Source organism: Apodemus sylvaticus, chromosome 7, assembly GCF_947179515.1.
Source record: "Apodemus sylvaticus chromosome 7, mApoSyl1.1, whole genome shotgun sequence".
Lineage (NCBI taxonomy): Eukaryota > Metazoa > Chordata > Mammalia > Rodentia > Muridae > Apodemus > Apodemus sylvaticus.
In genome coordinates this window covers 73655317-73678714 of record NC_067478.1, presented here as the reverse complement: position 1 = coordinate 73678714, position 23398 = coordinate 73655317, and the positions used below count along the sequence as shown (strand labels likewise).

Sequence of the window (23398 nt, the reverse complement as noted above, 5' to 3'; positions counted from 1 at the left end):
CTCCTCTGCTGTTGCCAGAGGCCATAGAGCCGGAGCAAAGAGCCACAGAGGAATTGATGATTCACTTTCCAAAAGGGTGGAGATAAAAGGGATACCTTGAACCAGGCCTCTTGGATTAAGTTTTCATTTTCATCTTCATAGCTGGATTTTTTGTTTGTTTGTTTTCCAAGACAGGGTTTCTTTGTGTAGCCCTGGCTGGCCTGGAATTCACTCTGTAGACCAGGCTGGACTTGAACTCAGAAATCCACCTGCCTCTGCCTCACAAGTGCTGGGATTAAAGGTGTGCACCACCACCGCCCGGCTTCTACTTTATTTTTTGAGGCAGAGTCTCTTATTGAGCTGTCACTCATCAATTTAAACTAGCTACCTAGCAGGCCCCATAGATGCACCTATGCCCATCTCCCCAGTGGCTCTGAGACCTTTGACACGATACTAGTTACAAACTCAGATCCTCAGGACTATGCAGCACTGACCCACCTCCCCAGCCCACATGACTGACACTCGGAAGTACACTCCATGTTGGCACTCAAAGGGACTTTCAGTTCTAGGAAATCCTCCCAGAGGTACCACCCTAGAACACTGCCTCTCCTTTCTACCACAATGTCTCACTGGTGGCGGGAATCACTTAATGCTCTTTGGTCTGGGGCTGATGACTGTGTAGGCCTGGTCTCCCTGTTCCTTGAGTTGAGGGAGAATCAGATTTTTAGTGACATAACCATTCTGAAGCCAGGCTGCTCAGTTTCAAATCTGGGCTCTGGTTTAGCTGTTTGAATTTGGCGAAGTTATATAACCTCAAAGAGGTTGTAATTATTGCTGTAAACCAACAGAAGCAGACTATAATTTATGGATCATTATGGAGACTGGAGGGGTAGCATGTGCTAGGACAGTGCCTGGCTATATGCACAGCAAGTATGATATAGTGGAGGATTGCAGTGACAAAGTGACTAAGTGACAGCGGTCCTGCAAGACTGTCATGCTGCTGCCAGTTCCTATTGTGAGGTGGGATCATGGCACAGTGTATTAACCACACATCTAGGGGACAGGTGTAAACAAGCCGCCTGCAGCAGGTCATATGAACACACACAAACTATGAACACTATGCTTAGAGTTGGCTGGGCCATCTAGGTTTGTATACTCAATGACATCTGGAGATCAAAATGGACATTTCTCAGCTCTTAGCAGCCTGCTAAGTGACTTGGCTATGCTAAATGACAACCAGCAGCATCTAGTAAATACTGGTTCTTGGAGATAGGAGAGGGCAGTTCTGTCAGGAGGAATCAAGTGGGAGAAAGGATAATCAGTTCAACTCAGAGGTAAGGTATAAGCTGGGATGTTCTCTGATTAGCCTCTCTCAATGGGGTGCCCCTACAGCCATCCCATCTGCCATTTCTCCCACCCCTGCAGTTGGGATAGAAGACCAATGGAGAAGCCCTTAAAAAGCACCTCAAAGACAGAAAGCTACAGTCATCACTTTCATGAGGTGACTGAAGCCATGTATGCACAGGCAGTTCAAGTCATGGTTTCCTCTCTGTCCCTCACTACTTCAACTGGGGCAACCAGAGGCACAGCGAGAGGCCCTACAGCTCTGGAATTCTAGGATCCCATGGTACTGGTGTGTCCCTGACCTGTGAAGAGCCACTCAAATCACTTTGCTACTGTCCTCTTACCTCATTAAAAGGCTGAAATGCCACAGCTTCCAAAAGTGCTTTGTAGAAAGTGACTCCGAGTAAAAATCAGCTCAATTAGGCAGCAGAGGAAGGCTCAGGCTGTCCACATGGGATCTAAAGGCCACAGTACTCTGTGCTCACTGCTCACTCCCTATCTCTTCCTTGTGGTGATGCATGCTTACCCCAGGGCACCACCTCAGCTTCTGATTCTACTTTTCAGATGACTCCTTGCCCATGGCCTCCGACAGGCCTGGCCGTGGCCTCCCCCGCCTTTCAGACCTGCATTCATCCTGACTTGTACTCTTGGTACATCATAACCCCAGGGCAGAAGAGTGCAAGAGATGACCATGTGTGGAAGATGCAGGAGCCCAGCTGCTTTTTCCCACACAGGAAACTACCAGGAGAGTAAAGGACAGAGCATTTTCTGAGCAGAATTTCAAATATCCAAAGTAATGGCAAACTATCCACACAAGAAGTTATACTGTCTCAGAGTTGTCCCTCCCTCTCCACTCCTCATACTCTGCAGGCACAAAGTCCTATAAACTGACAAGCCCCTAAAATGGACAACCGAAATTTAAGTTAAACCAGCCAAATACTTCCAGCACGGTCAGGCTCAAGTTAGGTTTGCTTTGTCACATTGGCTGTTTTTCTGAAGACTAGACTGTTTCTGAACATTCACACTTTGAGGTCAGACTTTTGCAGCTCTGAATTTGCCAATCCAGCCCATATCTTTTGGGATATGGCATTCAACAATTATATTAGGGTGATCAGGCTATGAGGGCTTCCATGCTTACAATCTTGCCTGAAATAAACAACACCCATGACTAAGACAAGTGAGGAGGTAAGTGATGGTGATGGTGATGAGACCTGACACAGACCTAACTATGCAATCCTGTTTGTCCAGGCACTTGCTATGTAAACTAGGCTAGTTTGGAGGTCTCAAATATCCATTTGCCTCCGGGGTGCTGGAATTAAAGGTGAATGCCACCACATCTGCCAAGAACTGAATTTTATTCTCTTTCTTCAATTTGTTCTTTAATTAAGAAGCTAGGCATGTTTCTGATAGTAATTTTAAAGGATGACAAAACTTGATTATATTTTTTATTTCAGAATTATAAAATGTCAAAAAATAATTGTTTGGAACCACAAAAAATTAAAAAGGAATATAATAATTGATTAAGGTATTCTAGCTGCTGTTAGCATATTTTCTTTCTTCAGATTATAAATTTCTATGATTTCAGCTGAATACTTTTGACAGTTTCCTTAAGATATGATTTTGAGTTATTTTTTCTTCAGTATTTCTGTCATTTCAGGAACCACCTGCAAAACAAACAAGAAAACCAAAACAGTAGTTAAATTGAGCCCTCCCTGAGATAGGGCCATTAGCTTTGGGGGGGTCACAGGCTAAAATCGTGGCAGATCTCTGTTGAGCAATAAGTGCCATTCAGGCACATGTACTCCCTGCTCACTCGCTCTCTCCCTCCTCATGGAAGGCAAACCCTCCGTAAGGAGAGCATGAAGAACACAGGCTGTGGGGGTGAGAGCCAACTTCTGCCCAGACATCACTGGAAATACTTTTAGCAGGAGACTGTTTTTCCTCTCCAGGCCTCAGAGCAGTGAGACCTTCTTTCCTCTGTATTCCCAGCATCCTTCCTTCTTTCCTCTGCATTCCCAGCATCCTTCCTTCTTTCCTCTACATTCCCAGCATCCTTCCTTCTTTCCTCTGTATTCCCAGCATCCTTCCTTCTTTCCTCCGTATTCCTAGCATCCTTCCTTCTTTCCTCTGCATTCCCAGTATCCTTCCTTCCTTCCCTGTGCATCTCAATTTCCTTCAAGTCTGCACAAAGTGTCACTATTCACAACTGTCACTTCCTCGAGCACCTCTTTCTCATTCCTGCACTGCACTCTTCACAAACATTTTGTTGGCTTTCTCAACACGTGTTACCATCAGATGGTACATCCAAATTAACTGAACATTCTGTGTCATTGTTTTTCATTAGAATCCAGGTTCTGTGCCGATGCCTATTCTAAACAGCTAGCTGCAGCCCTGTCTTGTCAGGACAGTGGCTGCAGCTAGCTAGAGTCTGATGTTCCCTCACTGTTTGGACAGCCAGGAGCAGAGAGTGCTACTATGGGATGACCCACACACATTCTGCATACTAGCTGGGCCACTTGTGTAAAATATCAATTACTCAGTCCTGCAAAGGGCTGTGGGCTGCCCTAGCTCACAGAGATCTTCGTTGACCATTACACTGATGAATGCAGCCTCTCAATTATTTAAGAGAGCTACATTTCCACCAGGTGGAAATAATGTGTTCCTACAAAATTTATTAAGTAAATTGTCGACATGTTGTTTCTTCCGAATGTCACTTTGTCTCCAGCCTATTAAAAGGCCTGTGTTTACCATGGAGCCAGAAGGCATCGCTCAGGGCAGCACTAAGTGCTGGCACCACTTCCCCTGGCTTTCCTCGGTGGAGGGAGCATGAGCTCATGCCAGTCGCAGGTCTGACACGCTCCCGGAGCCTCACGTGGGACCAGCGTGTTTCATGAAAAACACGCCATAGCACAACATCTTTCCCTATGAGATCAAACACTGATAACAAAACAAAACACAAAACGAAACTACCCTCCAGAATGCCCTCTCCACACTCCCCACAACAGAATCAAGGGGATTTTCTCTGCCATCATTTATTAATCTTAAAGCGATTTAAACCAACAACAGACTTTACAAAGACTCTATATAATCCTTTAGGGGGAAAATACTAAGTATAAAGGCTGAAAGACCTGGATTCTTATTTTTATTTTCCTTTAGATATTGTAGAGGTAACCAGCTCTGCATAGGAAGGACACATCAAAGGAGACTTGAATTTAAAAAGAAGGCAGTCTGCTGCCATAAACATGATGAACGTCTTCACCTTGGGGAAGTGAAGAAGTCTCTGGGTAAGGAATTCCTCTTCAGTGTGCTGACATGTACTGGATTAAGTGATGGCTGTTCAGCTCCATAGATATTCTGAAAAGCCAACCAACTGCATATTGAGTTTGTTGAGCAATTCTATTACTACAGATTAAATGTGGTCATCTTATACCAGAATGTAGAAGAAAGAGACAACAGCGTTATGTGCTATAAATTCTGGAATTCTCAAGAAAGAAGAGACCAATGTAGCAAAGGAAAATTGAGGACATCATCCTAGAGGAGAAACAAAGTTTGGTTGAGGAAGGGGCAGGGACCAAGGGAGAGAGGAGCCAACAGCAGTAAATCCTGCGGGTTCAAGACGGAGCAGAGAATACAGAGGATGTAGTGGAAGATAGGGCATGCCAGGTCTGCCCATGGGGACACTGTGGTCTCTTCAATATACAGAGCAGAGCAGACAGAGATATCCACATGGAAAAACACCATACACACAAGTCTACTCAAAAAGGATGACTTTAACTATGAAGCTGTTAGAAGAAAGCCTAAGAGTAAATCTTCATTACTTTAGGTTGGCCATCAACAGATATAATAACAAAACCCCAAGTAATAAAAGGAAGACAATAAGCAGACTAGACTTCACCAAAATTAAGAACATTCGTATATCTGATATTACCAAAAAGTTAAAATAAAGTTGGACATAGTAATATTACCTTTTATCACAGCACTTGGGAGGCAGAGCCAGGCAGATCTCTGTAGAGCTCAGCCTATTCTACATAGTGAGTTGTATGTAGGCCAGCCAGGTCAACAAAGTGAGATACTGCCTCAAAAACCAACCAGTCAAACCAAACCAAACCAAACCAAACCAAACCAAACCAAACCAAACCAAACCAAACCAAACCACCAAAACTTTATTCAGTGGGAAGAAATATTTGGAAATCACATATTTGATAAGGACTTTGTATTGAAATGGAAAGAACTACAAGCCAACAAAAAGACAAACAACCTAACCAAAGACTTTGGCTATGGCTTAGTATCCAAGGAGAGTACTTGCCTAAAATGCACTGAAAAAAGGGGGAGAAAGAAAGAAAGAAAAAAGGGGTGTGGATAGAAATGTTGAATAAGCATCATGTGCTTCAATCTCCTTAACATTATCAGTTACTGATGAAATATAAACCTGCAACTGAGGCATTACTTCATCCCTAGGACGGCTCTAATTAAAAGAACAGAAAACAGTTAAGAGCTGGTGAGGCTGTGGGGGAAGCCTTATACATTGCCAACAAGAATGTGAAACAGTGCATTCTCTGTGTAAGCAGTCTAGAAGATCTTTAAAAAAGCTAAGAAGGAATTACCAGGACCAGGCAATTCTGCTCTATGTACATGCAAAGAAAATAAAAGCAGGGATTAATTTCCTATTGAAGTCCAATAGGAAAAAGTTTTCTTAGGTAAACCACTTAAAGCATAGGCAACAAAAGATTTATAAACAAGCAAAAAAAAAAAAAAAAGAAAGGAAGGAAGGAAGGAAAGAAGGAAGGAAGGAAAGAAGGAAGGAAGGAAAAAAGAACTAATGAAGACTTAAAATGTAAAATGTTTATACTCTCATGAAAGTGAAAAGGTGCCTTAGAATGAGACCACACTGGAAAGAACCCAGATGTCCTTCAACAGAGTAATGGATACAGAAAATGTGGTATATCTACACAATGGAGTACTACTATTCAGCTATTAAAAACAATGAATTCATGAAATTCTTAGGCAAATGGATGGAGCTAGAAAATATCATCCTGAGTGAGGTAACCCAGTCACAAAAGGACACACATGGTATGTACTCAATGATAAGTGGATATTAGCCCAAAGGTTTGGAATACCCAAGATACAATTCATAGACCACATGAAGCTCAAGAAGAAGGAAGACCAAAGTGTGGGTGCTTCAGTCCTTCTTATAAAGGGGAAAAATATTCACAGGAGGAAATACAGAGACAAAGTGTGGAGCAGGCCATCTAGAGACTGCCCCACCTGGGGATCCATGCCATATACAGTCACCAAACCCAGACACTATCGTGGATGCCAAGAAGTGCATGCTGACAGGCACCTGATCTAGCTGTCTCCTGAGAGGCCCTGCCAGAGCCTGACAAGTACAGAGGCAGATGCTCACAGTGTCTGAGCCATTGGACTGAGCATGGGGTCCCCAATGGAGGAGTTAGAGAAAGGACTGAAGGAGCTGAAGGGGTTTGCAACCTCATAGGAAGAACAATAATATTAACCAACCAGTACCCCCAGGGCTCCCAGGGACTAAGCTCCAAAGAGTACACATGGAGGGACCCATGGCTCTAGCTGCATATGTAGCAGAGGATGTAGGGCATCAAAGGGAGAAGAGGCCCTTGGTCCTGTGAAGGCTGGATGCCCAGTGCAGGGGAATGCCAGAGTGGGGAGGTGGGAGTGGGTGGGTGGGTGGGTAGACACCCTTATAGAAGCAAGGGGAAGGGGATGGGATAGGGAGTTTCAGGGAGGGGGGACCGGGAAAGGGGATAACATTTGGAATGTAAATAAAAAAAATATTCAAAAAAATTAAAAAACGGTTATTTTTAAATGTGATTATTATATGCTACTTATATATTTTCTTCATTAATAAAGTTCATGTAAAAATTGTAGTTGAAATTACTAAAACATATTTAAAAAAAAAAAGAATGAGACCACACTGGAAATCACTCCTGATCAGCTTACCAATATCAATACAGTACCAATATCAATACCAGTACTAATATCACTTATAATTCAAGAACAAAACAGCAGAAAAATTTAAAAACACAAGAGTAATTTCTACAGAGAAAATATGTAAATGGATGATAAGAATACAAAAAGATAGTCAGCATCATCAGCTATCAGGAAAATACCAATCAAAACCATATGATGCTGCTTGAAATCCACGAGGACTGCATAATCAGGAGGACAGGCAGCGACATGCTGGTGAATGTACGGAAAACCTGGAGCCCCTCTCCTTCCAGTGGGAATGTGGGCTGGCACAGTGGCCGTGAGAGCAAACAGACTTCTACATCAACCCAAACTGAGAAAAGAACTCCAAAGAAATACATACTCCTGTCTGTATAGAAATCTAACGCTGATGCTCACAGCATCACTATTCAGTTACAAAAAAGCAGAAACAACTAAACAAACACGTGGCTTATTTCAGCGATAGACACTGTTTGTCAAGAGAAAGAACTGAATACTGAAATGTGCTATGGCATAGCTGAAACCTGAACCATAAGCTCAGGGAATATAGCCAGAAAGAGCACAATATTAATAATTTCAGTTGTACAAAGAGGCCGGGATGGGCAAGTCTGTGGAACAGAGGTAGATCTGGGGAGTGTCTGCACAGAGATTGTGGGTACAGGGCTTCTCTGCAGTGGGATACAATTATATTAACATCAGGTTAGTATTATAGCATGAATAGACTACCAGTGTATTATGTATTTTATCTATAGTTACTCATGTATAAGCATGTGGATGCATGTGCATGCATGATTATGTATGCAGTGATGATAATTTTGTGGGGCAGGTATAACACGTGTTCTTTTCTTCTACCATCTGAATCCTAGAGATCAACTTGTCAGGTAAGGCAGCAGGTGCCTTTACCTGTTACGGCATCTTGCTGGCCCTAATTATACATTTTAAAGATACGAAAAACTATCTAAATTGCATGTCTGTGGAGGTCTGTGTGTGTGAATGCAGGTGCTCACACAGACCAGAGAGTGCTGGATCCTCTGCAATTGGAGTTCAAGGGTTGTAAGCTGCCTATTGTGAATGTTGGGAACCAAACTCAGCCTTCACGAGAGCAGTATGCGCTGAGCCATCTCTTCAGCCCTGAATGCTACATTCTAAAAGGGTAATCTTTTCGGTATGAGAATTTTTTAAATTAATAAAACCATTATACTTAAAGAGGTCAGGTCATTCCAATACTTTTTATAATATTTACCAATTACTTTGAACAGCTACTATGTATCAGAACAGAAGAAAATACAAATAGGCTAATATTTATTATAGACTGCAGCAGATACAGTAGAATTGCAATTTTTACTGCTTTTTTAAGTAGGCAGTATAGTAATTGCTACACTTATGATGAAGGTGGCATTCAGCAAGACTGATTTGGCTAAGATAATCTAGTCTCAAGACAGGACGGGATCTGAACTGAAGCCCTTGGTACATCACAGCAACTCCACTTGTGTCCTAATTCAAAACCTGTGAAGCTATAAGCTGCAAAGTGACATTTTCTCTTTTGCAGGCCTGGGAGTATAGCTCAGTGGTATTACTGAGTCTTACAGTTGCCTAGCATTTGTAAGACTCAGTAATGCATAAACACACACACACACACACCACTGTCCCTTCTTTTCACACCAGCTTCTTCTCTCACCAAGACATCTCAGTGGCTAAACAACTCCCCTAACAATTACACACCTAGGTCAGAAAGGAGCAGCTGACCTACACACATAGAACCTCAGCATCACTGAAGTAAGGTTATATTCTTCTCAAGACAAAGCCTAGGCCCTTTAGAGGGCCCTGAGTGGAAGGATGACTTATGTTGAATGAGAGCAGCCTCCTCATTTTTCTGTGCAGTCTGAGCCAACAGGAGTGTCCCTGAGTAGTTGAAGTTCTCCATCCACTCTTCACTGCCCTGCGTCAGTCCTCTTGCTGGGAACTGTGCCGTCTCTATTCTCAGGCTTCAGTCTTTCCAATGTGCCTTGTATTCTCTTGAGGTAGCTCCATGTCAGGGTTTCCTATTCCTGCAAACCTATTCCTCCCAGGGCTGAATGCTATTTTCAGTGTCGACGTCTACATAAGTGATTCTGCAGACAGGTCAGGGCAACAAGAGCAGGCTGGGCCAAGCATGAGCTATGTATCTTTAAGTGTGGCCAACTACATTTCATCAACTCTAATTTGCTAAATAAGTTTATATGTCTAAAGTAGTCTTTCTCTTGAGGAAGGCAAACACACATGGAGTAGTAGGGTAAGAACATTCACAAATGATGTGCTTAAAATGGGGGAAAACATGTTTTCCTTAAAACCATCACAAGAGAAAGACTTTAACTTTCAAACTCAGTAAACAAAACATTCTTGCTCAGCCAGTTATACTAGACCTGAGTGCCAACTCCTCCCAATCCTAGCAATCTCTGAATGAAGGGCTTGATGGTCATTTCTTTAGTGTATCTACCAAATGCACCGTCCTCGGTTCTACAGCGACTTTACACTGTGCTGATTTAGTATGTGAAATGCCAAAAGCCCCGTGGAAATCTTACAATTTGGATTTCTTTGAAAGAAGTTATGTTGAATATCACAAAGCTGTTAGGGAGATTACATTTTCAGTAGGATATAATTATAAAATATATTAACAGCATGTACACAGACACACAGTACACATTTTTGTCTCTCTTTTCATTCTTGAAAAATCCACTGGATGACAATGTTGATAATATCAATCCCTCTCAAGACTAGCTTACCTTAAATAAATCTGCGACTATTCCATAATCTGCCACTTGGAAAATTGGAGCTTCTGGGTCTTTGTTAATAGCCACAATTGTCTGTGAAATGAAAATACAGAGTTGGACTTTCATTAAGAAAACATACCAGACTGTTTGGTGGTTCTGTTTTAATCTCCCTGTTACAATATTATAATATCATTTAAATATTCACAAGACAAATTTGGAAATTCTATGCCAATATTTTGTGTGTGTGTTTGTGTGTGTGTTACAGAAGTTTTTGGGTTATATTATAGTAAAATATCTACCACTAAGGCTATCTCAGGGTAAAGAGTTTAAAATTATTATCTTCTTGAAATTCTTTCTTGACTTAAGTGGAAAAAAAAGGTTGATTTTTTTTAGATAAAATAGTAACAAATCTATACACCAAATTATAATGTTTGTCAACTTTTGTTTCTTATATATTGTATTCAATTTATTATTCTAAAATCATCCTGGGCCTAAAGCCTGATAAATATAAGCCATTTATCATGTCAACCTGCTACTGAAGGAGAATTTAAACAAACTTTAAAGCCCTCATGTATGTGGCAAATACATGTAATAAAACAAACAAGACCTCCTACAGATGCATTCTTAACTACGAAAGGCTGTGGAGGTTACTTATATAATAGGGAAAATGGTTTGGTATTTCCCATAGTTGTTTTGAACACTACTGCAATAAGTAAAGTTAGAGTTGTGACTCAAATGTAGTATTGTTTTAATGAATAGTAGATTATATTTCAGTTCTCTAGAGGCAAAGTGGAATTTCTAACTACTTATCATTGTATCTTGAGAAACACACTGGTTTTATTTTGTTATAGTCTGACCTAAAATAAAGGCTTCAGAACATGTCTAATTCCCCTAATAGGGTTCCTGAGAGGGGCAGTAGAACATGCCAGAATAACTGAGTTTGGAGATCAGCATAGCCTTGATGATGGCTAGCTCAAAGACAATACACGGGTTTCACATGTGAGTCTTAAATCTAAACTTGTAAGGACAAATGTGCTGCCTCACAGGCCCATTTTCATTGCGGTGCTTCTCTTCTGGGAATGTGTACTTGGATTCATAGCTAGAAGTAAAGATTTATTTAATTGATGACGGTTAACGATTCTCTTGGAGGCCACCTAGTCAAACATCTGACAGTTTAATCATCTGAAAGCTTTCCATCCTACTACATAAAAGTTATTTTAAAAGAAAGAGCACATAACGATGGGCTAGGAACCACAATGATATTAAAAAGAGTGGATGGGTATACTTTTCTGGATTACTGAAATAGATTTGTGAGATTATCAACTGTAAAACTGCTTTATTTGCTCTCAATAGCTCCTTGTAAATTCAAGCTTTCCTCCTATTTTTAAATGGACACATTGTATTAAACTACTCTACTGAACTATCACTATGTATATATAGTTCAGTATATTGAATAATTTGTTACAATAATAAAATCTTATGTTATACTATCATGTTAATTAAAACTGTAGTTCATAGACAAGCCATTCTAATATTCTATTTTAGAATTTAATCAAAATTATCAACAGAAATCATTGGCTCCCACATAAGACAGATATAATAATAGTTGAATTTCTCTCTATCTCTCTAATTTTTTTTTTTCCGAGACAGGGTTTCTCTGTGTAGCCCTGGCTGTCCTCAAACTCAGAAATCTGCCTGCCTCTGCCTCCCAAGTGCTGGGATTAAAGGCGTGCGCCACCATCGCTGAATTTTTTTCTTTTTCTACTTTTTTTCCTTTTCTTTCTTTCTTCCTTTCTTCCTTCCTTCCTTTCTTTCTTTTCTTTTTTTTTTTGTGTAAGGCTATAGACCAGGCTAGCCTTGACTTGATGATCTCCCTGTCTTAGCCTCCCTGGTTGTGGGACTGAAAGTGTGTGCTGTCACATCTGCTAGATTAACTTTTATTCTTTTAATCATTTAATTGTGTATCTGTTCACTGGGTAAAGAGATGTCATCATTTATTGTGACAACTTACTCCCCAGTTCTGACCTCCACATTTCAGCTGTTCCCAGCCTGCTTAGACATACACTAGTAAGTCTGTTTGATTTCCCTCAACAACCAGTCCAGGGGACGGGAATATTCACCAGGGTCTTCTTGGCACAGGTAATCCTTTATATGTGTCCAGTATTCTAGACATGTTAGAATTATTCTAGGTATTTTTAAGTATTTCTGGTATTGAAGAGGTTTTGGTGTGTGAGCGTGCATGTTAGTGTGTAAGCCACATTTTCCCCGGTGGCACTGCTGTTTTTCAGAGCCCAGTAAAGAAACCTGCCATCCAACTGTGAAATCTGACTGGATCTGAACCAATTCATTTAGAAGCTACAAGGAGACAGTTCATGTATTTCTTCAAGTTAGAACTTAAGCCTGTTAAAAGTTTTATCATCTTTATATTCACCTTCCATCTGAATAGATAAATGCATGGTTTCAAATCCATCTCTGTCTTCATGAAAGGTAAGTTCATAATTCAAACTGTAAATTGCTATGCATGAGTTAATATGTCATACTCTGAAATATATGTTCAGAGTTATTACAGATATAGTCCAAGTAGTGAGTTAAAAATCAAATTTTGACTACACAGTGAACCATCAACAATCACAAAGGTATAAAGATGGCCTGATAGTCTAACCCAATGGTTCTCAACCTTCCTAGCACTGCGACTCTTTAATACAATTCCTCATGTTGTGGTGACTCCCAATCACAAAAATATTTTCTCTGTCATTTCATCACTATAATTTTGCTACTGTTATGAATTGTAATGTAAATATCTGATATGCCCCAAAGGGGTCTCCAGCCACAGATTGAGAATTGCTGCCCTAACACAAAATGTGTCATTCACACATTGCTAATAACCCAGAAGAGGGCAGTTCTGATAGGGCACGGCATGAAGCAGACAAGAGAATCAGGGATCAGACCTTCTCAAGTTGCTTGAGTCTCGCATACTCTACCACAGAGCATCAGAGCTGGAATGAACATTGATAATCACCTAACACCCACATTTGGCAAACAAAGAAACTGAGGCACAGGCAGCCAGGGCCCAGCACATAGTAACAAAGCTTAGGTTAAGTTGTGCCTTGTGATGAGGGGCCCTTCACCCTAACAGTACACTTAAGGCAGGAGATAGCAAATTTAGTCTCTCAGTTTCTATGTTAATGTGAAGTGTTCAAGTGCACACATTAATTACATATATATAAAATGTGAAAGCTTTTCCTCTTAGCACCCTAATTATTAGCACAGAATTACCTTGCTGTCCTTCATCCCAGCTAAATGTTGGATGGCTCCAGATATTCCAACAGCAATATAAAGTTCCTGAAACAAGAGACCACATTATTAATATGCATTTATATTATATAACACTTTTGAGGCAGAAGTCTTAGTTGTCCTAGGCTGTCTCAAACTCACTATCTAGTTGAAGATGACCTTGAAATTCTAATCCTCTTGCCTCTGCTTCCCAAGTGCTGGTATTATAGGCATGCGTCGCACCTGGTTTATGAAGTGCTGCAAATGAATCTGTGTTCAATACGGCTTTGTGCATGCTAGGTTAGCATGCTACCATCTATGCAGCCATATAATAGTTTATAAAGTGTATATACTATTAGCAATTTAAGTCTTATGCAAAAGATATGTGAAATTAATTACCCAGCAGGCACCACTTAAATCATGCTTTTCTTCTCCAATTTTTGTCTAGTGGGTTCCTACAGTAGGGGTGGTATAAAAACACATGAATCCATGTACTGAGCGTTTATAATGCACCAAACACCACTCAGCATCTCACAGCAACCAGCCCAGTTTCATACTGGAGCCTATGGCACTCACTTGGGTATCACCATGCAACTCACATATGTTGTATCTACCCATTTGCAGCATGGACACATTTATATTAACATATAAACACACAGTCAAATGTATTAAAATAGATTTGTTTTTTGCTTATTTGCTTTCTCACAAAAGGATAATTGTAAAAATGGTAATTAGGAAATACTTATTAAACTTCCTATTCATAAAGGCCAGAAATACAAATTAGTGTCAAGAGGTTCTAAGTTTGCCTGTGTTCAGACAGATGGGTGGAAGGATGGGTGTGTACAGGCACACAACAAACTTCTTAACAGCACTGGGTGAGGCTTTCCAGAACACAACACAAAGGCTCCCACATGGGATTTTCTGAGTAATGATGGCTTTTGCACCTCTTCCCGACCCTCTGCCTCAACGATTACAAGAAAATCATAGTCAAGTGCTGTTCTATCCCCTTATCTAAGAAAATTTTAAAGTACCAATATTTGAAAATTAAACTATCATGGTGGAAGAGTGATTTAACATGCACTTAATTACAAGAGCTTAGCTGTTCTACTAAGTATAATTTGTCTACTAAGTATAATTAAAACTTCAACTAAGAACCTTTTCCCACCCATAACCTGGCATGCCCTGGCTTGGGTGGGAGGAGCACTGACCACGTAACCAGAATGTCACTATTTTGGGGTGAGTAACATACACACTTTATTACAAGGCAAACACTTCAAAGCCACTGGCAATGTCAAGTGGTCTTACCTCATTTTTCAATTGCTTATGATCTAATCTAACAACTGCTCACTGTATCAAAGACCACTCAGCTGGGATATAGGAGTAATACAGTCCTTCAGTGTTATACTTCATAACGCGTAGGCATATATGCACATGCACAGGTCATCTTCTCTCCTGGGGTCTCAGTCTACTGGTGCTTTTCCAGGATACTCTGAAGAGTAACCAGAACTGAACACCATAAGCAGAGATCTTCAATTCTGTTACAGCTCCCTCTAGCATGTTGCTAGCATAACCATGAGCCTTCTTTTTAAGAGCCTAAAGTGCCCAAGTGCTTCTAAAACAGCACAGCGCCTCCATGTAACTTGGAGCAGTCTTGTCTCCAGTGAGTTAATCAAGTTTAAAGGAGCTAAGCTTATTTTCTGAGACAGTATACTAGATTTTCCCCCAAGTTATTCTTTCTTTCTTTTTTCTTTTTTTTTTTTGGGGGGGGGGGTTCCGAGACAGGGTTTCTCTGTATAGCCCTGGCTTTCCGGGAACTCACTCTATAGACCAGGCCGGTCTCGAACTCAGAAATCTGCCTGCTTCTGACTCCCAAGTGCTGGGATTAAAGGTGTGTGCCACCACTGCCGGGCATCCCCAAGTTATTCTTATAAAATAGACCATAACTATCAGTTGTAAAAAAAAAAATAGTACTGTCAATGTGACACAGGAGGTATGCCTCCTTTCCTCAAACCTGCAGACAGCAAAAGCAATCTGCCTTAAAGATTTTGATTTTGGGATGACAAGTCTACTATAGAAAATGAAGCTAAACAGCTAACACATGTTCTGTCCTGAATATACCAGTACTTGCACACCTGGACTGAAGCATCTGTTACCACACCCAGCTGATGTAATGATGTTAAAGCAAATAATTCAGATAGAAAGTATCTCACTAGTCACTCTTCCTGATCACTCTTCTAGGTAGACTCTCAAAGCAAGCATTGGAATGGATCAATAGTCCTATAAATGACTCTTTTTGACATACAAATTAAAATTCAACATGTCTTAAAAGCTCCATTTGTAGCATGAAATGGTAATAAAAATGTTAGTTCATTCTGGCAGTAAATATGAGTATACCATAAGTCTACTTTCAGCTTCTGCCTCCCATAAATGAATCCCATTGCCTTTGGCCATACATGTACCAAGGAGACAACAAGTTTTGGCCAAAGCCAACTCAAGGCAGCTACTTCAGGTTACGGAACAACTCCTCTATAATCAACAACCTAATGGATCCTCGTGACCAATGAATGGGACTTTATTTTCTTGTCTTAAAAACTGGTTCTCTGAGTAAAAACAAAAACACTGAAATAAGAGCTCAGGAGGAGCTGGGGCTTCAGGCTGCTGTACTGAGTCCTGTGGCTCTCAGGCAGGAAGAGAAGCTTTCTTCTTCCTTTTAAAAACATGTCCAGGCAATTAGACTAATATCCAAGGATGCTTCCTCTGGCTTCAGAAAGCATTTTTCTGTGTTTCAATAATAATAATTAGTATGTACAAAACTCTACAGATGCTAATTTATGGAGCACTTCAGATACTGACTTCACAACACAAGGCAATCCCTGCCCTAAGGCACTTTCCTTCTAAATCAGTAAAATAACTGGGAGAGAAAATGAGAGATGTTGGAGGGAGAACAGCAATTAAGGTTCACAAAGAAGTGGGGTTAGAGACAGAAACATCCTGGAAGGAGGAGGGGGCATCTTGAAGCTAATCCTAGGAGCCTTAGTAAATGTAGGAAAAGGAAAAGGGGCAGAAGGGAATAAGGGAGGGAAGGGAAGGGAAGGGAAGGGAAGGGAAGGGAAGGGAAGGGAAGGGGGGAGGAGGGAGGATGGGCAGGTGGAGAAAGAGCGAGCCACACGAGTCACCCCGCGGCTGGCAGCAGTGTGGGATGGTTGCTATGTTGGGACGCTATAAGGCTATAAGGACAGGAGAAGGACCAAAATGTTCTGAGAGAGATATGGCACCAATAAGCCTTCCCCAAGGAAAGCTCTACTTTTATGTTTCCCACATGCTAAACAAAACAAAACAAAACCCTATACCTACAGACCCATCCAAAGAACTCAAGGGCTGAATTCACTGGACAGAATGCCAAACACCAAGTCTCAGATGCTGCTTCCAGACAAGCACAGAAGAGCATGCTGGGGTTAATAGCCCCGGCTCCCGAGACTGTTCACATCCAAATCAGTTACTTAACTTCTCTATGCCCCTGCCACTTGCTTGTCTTAAAACTGGGATTGTTAAGATTATTATTGAGGGTTCAGTCTTTAGCAAAGTATCTGGTTTCCCAAGGCACACAGATGTGCCATCTCTCACAGTCTGAAATCTGTTCAAACCTTAAATTCCTAATTTCACTGGTGGATCTGGGTGGAGTACTCTAAGGTGGCCCTAGGACTACTCTGTATAGTTAAACAGGTTGTACACTGAGCAGCTCTGGAGAAAGACACCATTTATGCCAGTCACTATTAATGTATACTTTTATTACAATAACTGTCCAACAGATGGCAGCACAGGAACTTGAGAGAAGGATACTTTTATAATTCAAAGGAGCTGAATGAAGTGAGGCAGCCCCAATCCTCTGTGACACACTAAACATGTAAGTGTCCCAGGTCAAGGAAAAGTTCAGTGGGGATGCTTAGGTGCTTTTTCTTTCTTTCTACTGTATATATATTCAGCCTCAGGCCAGAGGTTAATAGTGGGAGCTTTCTTCAATCTTCTTCCCCTTTGAGACAAGTTCTTTCACTGAACCTGGAGCTAAATTTCAACTTGGCTAGGCTGGGTGGACAGTAAGATTCAGGGATCATCCCATCTCGACCTTCTCAGCACTGGCAATGCAAGTATACAATGCTTCATATGGCTTGTTTTGTGTTACACATATATTTTAAATTTATCCCTTTTAAATTTATCTCATATAATCACAGAATGTATTTTGATCACATCCTTCCCACTCTCCCATATTCTCCTTTAAAAAAAAAAATCACAGTAAGCCGAATTAGTGCTGCCTTACAGGACCATCTACTTACTGGAGCCTGGTTAGCCTTTCAGAGACCTCATCCTTGAAGAACAGTCATCAACTACCAATAGCTCCTCAGGTACATGTGGGACACCCCCCCCCCATCCATGCTGAAATCCTGAGTGGCCTGATCTTGTTCAGATCTTGTGCAAGAAACCACAGCCACTGTGAATTCATAAGAACAGCCTTATCATGTCCAGAAGACCTATGACCTCCCATGGGTTTTGACCCAGATTACAGTATCAGGGCATGAGCTGTGTCCTATGGAGTGGGCCTTAAAGTGGTTGATTACCCCCTTTCCTCACTCTATGATATTCATGACACTACTGTACCAATATGCATATCTTGCCAGGCCAATCATTAAGATAGCTTTCTACATAAGACTTGATGATTTTTCTCCTGTCAACCTGTATAGCACCCTCTGACAGTATAAAAGCCAGCCAGTACGGCTGAAGCTTCCAGATTAGTACTACCTTGATTTCTCCACGTCTGTGACCCAAGTATGTCACATCTTCCACATCAGGGTTGTACCATTAAGTTCTGGTGGGTAACCCACAACAGTGGTAATAGCTTGAACTGTTTTTGTGTGGGGGTGGGGCATTCCCCTGACCAACAACTTAAAGGAAGCATCCCATGGGGTCTTTACATGGACACTGGAGCTTGGAGTCAGGTTCTCATGATTGCATAGCAAGCACATTACAACTCAGCAATCTGCCCAACTTGCTTGGCTGGTTTTCCTATTGATGTTGTTGTTGAACCTTATAATAACATAAAGCTTGCAAGTTCTTTGCCCTGGTCCTCAAGAAGTGTACAGTCTAACAACACAGCTTAAGCAAACTCATAATAAAGGAAAAGGTCAAAAAAGAGTGACAGTTCTGGTCTCTAGTGTCAACTCTCAGTTCTTGACTGGCCACTGAGGAGTATAAAGGCCTTTGGAGCAGGAAGCAGATGGGGAGGAGGGAGCATAACTGTGTTCACCCTTCTGCAGTCCATCTGACCCTTCTTAGTCCTTCAAACCAACACACGGCTTTTATGGTTCTAACTCAATACATGTAAGGCCAACTGAAGGAGGCCTGAGTACTTCCACAGAAATCTAAGGACCCTGATGACCAGTTAGGTTTGGCCTCTGTAGGAAGCATTAATATCACTGATTCACATCTCAAGCTGGAACTTTAAGGGATGTAATCTGAGCCCTGCTTGTCCAGGGAAGCTGAGTGCAGAGGCTAAAGGGAAAGCTGGCTCCTGCTTACAACAATGATTGTAGCCTAAGACTATTAAGCCTAAAACAGAGATATTCAATATAGGTACCTTGTAAGTCACATGTTTAAAATTTTTAGTCAGTCGTATGATGGTAAAAGGAAACAGCTGAAACTAATTTTAATAATATAATCTCAATTTAGACTAACCATATTTCCAGTGGCAAAACCTTACAAATCCAAAATAATAACAGAAAAAACTAAGGAGGAGGTTTTCATAAGCTCTGCTAGGACATTATGGGATATGGTCTAGAGACAGAACTGATGGCTGTTATTTGGTTCCAAAAAAGTGGGGCCAGTCATGCAGCAGAGCAGCACAGAAAGAGCCAACAAGAGTTTCAACCAACCAACCAGCAATATACACTGGGATTCTGGTAACATGGACCACTGTGGGAAAAACACAGGTGGATAAAATTCTACTGGCTTACTACAGAAAGTACACTCTAAAAGGCAATTCTCCAATTTGTGAATTTCATCTCCTCGAGATATAAGTCTTTATATACATATATGTATATATATGTATATACTTTATATACATATAGTCTAGTGGAATCTAAAGACTTTTATCCTTAAATCGTATGCCCTCAAAATAAGGACCTAAAGTATTAAAAAACTAACATGGAAATTAAAAAAATACCTGAAGTGACACTCAAAAAGTGCAGAGTGTATCACAACATGTGGGATTTAGCTAAAGGGATGGCTACAAACATATTAGACAGTTGAGTTAGAATTTTTGTCTAAATTCCTAAATGGTGCTGCAAGGAAGCAGGGATGAACTCTGATGCAAATCCTTAACAGAGAGAGAGAGAGAGAGAGAGAGAGAGAGAGAGAGAATGAATGTGTGTGTGTGTGTGTGAATGAAGCTGAAATTAAATTAGTTTATAACATGAACTCATTAATTCTTTTTTTTTTTCCTGGAACTGGGACAGGATTCCGCATGAGGCAACTTCAGATCTGCCTTACTTTAAACAATGGAGAATGAAGAGATTTAAACATTTACTTTTTTGTTTATCTGAAATATGGATATGAGCAAGATTGGTTATATCTAGGGCATTCAGAACAGAAAACTAACACAGTATTGTTTCTACTCTAAAATTTAATCAAGTTTTAAATTCCTTTTCTACCAACAATCTCCCTCTCTAGATAGTTGGAGGAAGGAACATGAAAAACTACATTTTGCCAAAGCAAAAAAAAAAAAAAAAAAAAATTAAACCACACTACACAAGTCATTCTCATGCAGTAAGTACAGACAGCCAATGTTGTGCACTCAAAAATAAAATCCCCATGCTGCCCGAGACAAGAGCCTGCAGAAGGGCAATTACTTCTCAGCTCTTTACTCAATAGTCTCAGCAGAGGCTAAGCAGCAACTGTTACAGCTAAACAGAAAACAGGCTACACGCCAGGTGAGGCTAGAAATGAATTTATCTCAGCAAATAAGGAATGTATCTTTGAGGAATAGGTTGACTGAACCATATTTTCTAATTATTGCAAGCCTCCTATGCATTAACGTTGCTATATTTCATCCTCCTGCTGTTCATTTTAAAAAGCCAAACTATTTCTTCTGTTTGCCAAGTTGTGTTTAAGACTTCTTTTTGGAAGAGGCTCCCAGACTGCAGAGGACTCCCTGTGGCCCCTCTCCAGCAGCTCTCTGCCCCTACGACACTGTCAGGCAGGGTTGGGGCTGACTACATGCTACATGAGTGGAAAGTGGACTCAGTCTCACTTTAGAGCTGAAATTCTGTCCCAACCATACTTTTCTCATCAGGTTAACACCTTGTACTGAGACTGTTTCAAGGGTGACCGCGATTGAAGACTGTATGCCAATCACACAAATGTTTTGTTGGTGACAGGCCAGCACTCATGCTGTCGATTATTTTATTTAACTGATTTACAATAACTCTACAAGAAAGAAACTATTCCCATTGTATAAGAGAAAGCAGACTTAGGCAGGTTTATTGAGCTATCTGAAGTTATAGCCACCTAGTAAAAGACAAGATTTTTATTCCTAGCTTTATTAAAGTATTTTTTTTAAATAAGCTATTTGTGTGGAAACACCGTGGTATACATACTACTGTGTACTGTTTACCACAACCAGCTGGCTAGCACACTTACCATGTTTTCCCTTTCTTTTCTTCAGAGGTGGAATACTCATGATCCATTCTCTCAGGGCCAGAGGACTAACTCATGCCTACATGTGCAAAGCTCTAGGCATGATTCCTAGCACTGAAGATTTTTTTTTGTAATGTACTCTCAACACAGTTCAAGTATCCAAACTAATATTAATTACAGTCACCATTATCATTCTGGAATTAGGTCCCCAGAGGAAACTTCATACCCTTTGGCTACCCTCTCCCCATTCATCCATCACTACCAACCCCTCGATACTCTCAAAAGATAGGCTTCTTAACCTAAGTCCCTGATTCTAAAGCCAACTCTTTTCCTACTATACCATGTATGACTAAATGAGGTCACAGTACCATAATATGCTTCAAGTGGAGTCAGCAGTCAGCAGACAGTGCACCTACCATAGAGAAAGCCCCTGGGACATGAGGTCAGATGAGCCTGACCCACACAAGCGGCAAGACTCTGAAGTTACTGCTATCTTTAATGCTAATGATGCTTATTTAATTTGTGAAGCCTACATTGAAAACTAGCTGATACTTTTTGGTTAACAATCAATAAAGTCAGCTGGGCGGTAGTGGCGCACGCCTGTAATCCCAGCATTCTGGGAGGCAAAGGCAGGTGGATTTCTGAGTTCAAGGCCAGCCTAGTCTACAGGGTGAGTTCCAGGACAGCCAGGGCTATACAGAGAAACCCTGTCTCAAAAAACCAAATCCAAACAAACAAACAAACAAACAAAACCCCTCCAACCCGCCCCCCAAAAAAACCAACAACAAAAAACAACCAATAAAGTCAGTATCTGGTCCCAAATAATCATTATAGGAAAATGTCTAGAAGCAAAGCCACTGAGTGGGTGCTTCATGACTTGGTGTTTATAAGGGTCACAGGTTCTCCAAACCCTTAAATTCATATAAAATTCCCCATAGTGGTTTACAGCCCACTTTCTCTTCCCAGAGGCCCCAGAAACTGGCATCCTCTCCACAATCAGCTGACTTACAAAATACTGAAAGCTGGTCATGAACTCATGATGCCCCACCATTACCTTCCAAATTGCTAGGGTGACACCACCATGCTAGGCTCAAACCTCTATGGGTTTTATTTATTTTTATTTTAACTTTTAATGAGGGCATTACAAATATTAACAGGCTGAAAATTGAATATAAACAACAAAAGAAAATTTGTCCTTGATCGTTTTTAGTATTATTTTAGCTACAGGTTTCAATCACACAGCATGTACAGGGGTAGAAGCAGGATAACTGCTATAGTTCAAGGCAAACAGTAGATACTGACAGTTGAGATCAAGATCTTCAAGCCTCCAATGCAAGACATGGAGACCCTGCCTCAACAATACACACAAAGGAATGAAACATATACTCACCTTGTTCTCTGTGGTGGGGAGAACTATTTCCAAAATGCTGTTTGTCTTGTAATATCAATATATAGTAAAACTAAGTTATTAACTATTTTTCATTTTCATTTCATTTTCCTGAAATAGGTAGGGTCTTGCTCTTGCTCCATAACCTAGCTCTATGCATCCTAAATTTGCCTTGAGTGTATTATCCTTCTGCCTCTGTCTACTAAGTGAGGGTGTGGCACTACAGGGGTATGGCACCATACCTGGTTTTTTCCATGTGCAGGTGTGTGTGTGTGTGTGTATGTGTGTATATTTCTTTGGCCTCAAAGTAAATCTGAATACTGATTGTATTAGATCCACTGGCTGTATTTCTATATGGTACAGCATCTTATTCTTTGGCATTCAAATACACAAATATTAAATTGAAGTCATACACAACAACTAAATTCATTTTTATATGATAGACTGCAAACTACATTGTTTTGATTTTTCAGAATAGAAATTTACAAGTTTTATCCCTTTCAAGTAATCATTTCAAGATAGCTAAAGTAGATTTGCTATCTACTCTAATTGATTTTCATGTCAGCTGTTAAATTAGGTTGACTATGTACAAGACATGTCAATCTATCATTCAGTAGCTTTTAAGCAGATAAATGGGACAGAAAGGGGGGATGAATGCATATAATAGTCTCTGAAATTTAAATAGTTTAACTTTCTATGATAAAATGGCAATGGGGAAAAAAAGTTCCACTAATCTAAGCCTTCTGGAATAACTGTAAAGAAGTCAGCCTGATAAATTTTAGCTGAGAAAATAAACCAAAGATATAAATAGGACTGCTAATTTTTGGCAACTGCACAACTGAACAACGTATACATGCAAACCACAGCCTACAAATGCTGCACCTTCTCTTTGTCACTTAAGCTTCCTTGTAAGGGCTTTGATCATCCAGGCCTTGTAATTACTTTTTAAGAAGCATGCTTAGGGTGTTTTCTGGACTGCGGGTCCACATAGCATTTCTCT

The 23398-nt window shown here is 40.6% G+C and overlaps 1 protein-coding gene across 2 annotated transcripts in view; it reads right to left on the bottom strand.

Moving 5' to 3' along the window:
* Positions 1-2755: 2755 nt before the first annotated feature.
* The window catches only part of Etfa (electron transfer flavoprotein subunit alpha), a 56710-nt gene continuing 36067 nt past the window's right edge, over positions 2756-23398 (bottom strand). Inside the window, exons 10-12 of one of the 2 annotated variants that reach the window (XM_052188292.1) lie at positions 13329-13394; positions 10065-10145; positions 2756-2987 (exon numbers count right to left, since the gene is read on the bottom strand). In XM_052188292.1, coding sequence (XP_052044252.1) covers positions 2949-2987; positions 10065-10145; positions 13329-13394 — 186 coding nt within the window. In that variant the 3' untranslated portion in view covers positions 2756-2948. Of the gene's footprint in view, positions 2988-4486; positions 4678-10064; positions 10146-13328; positions 13395-23398 lie in introns of those variants that run through there. The other variant, XM_052188291.1, reaches the window with a different exon arrangement.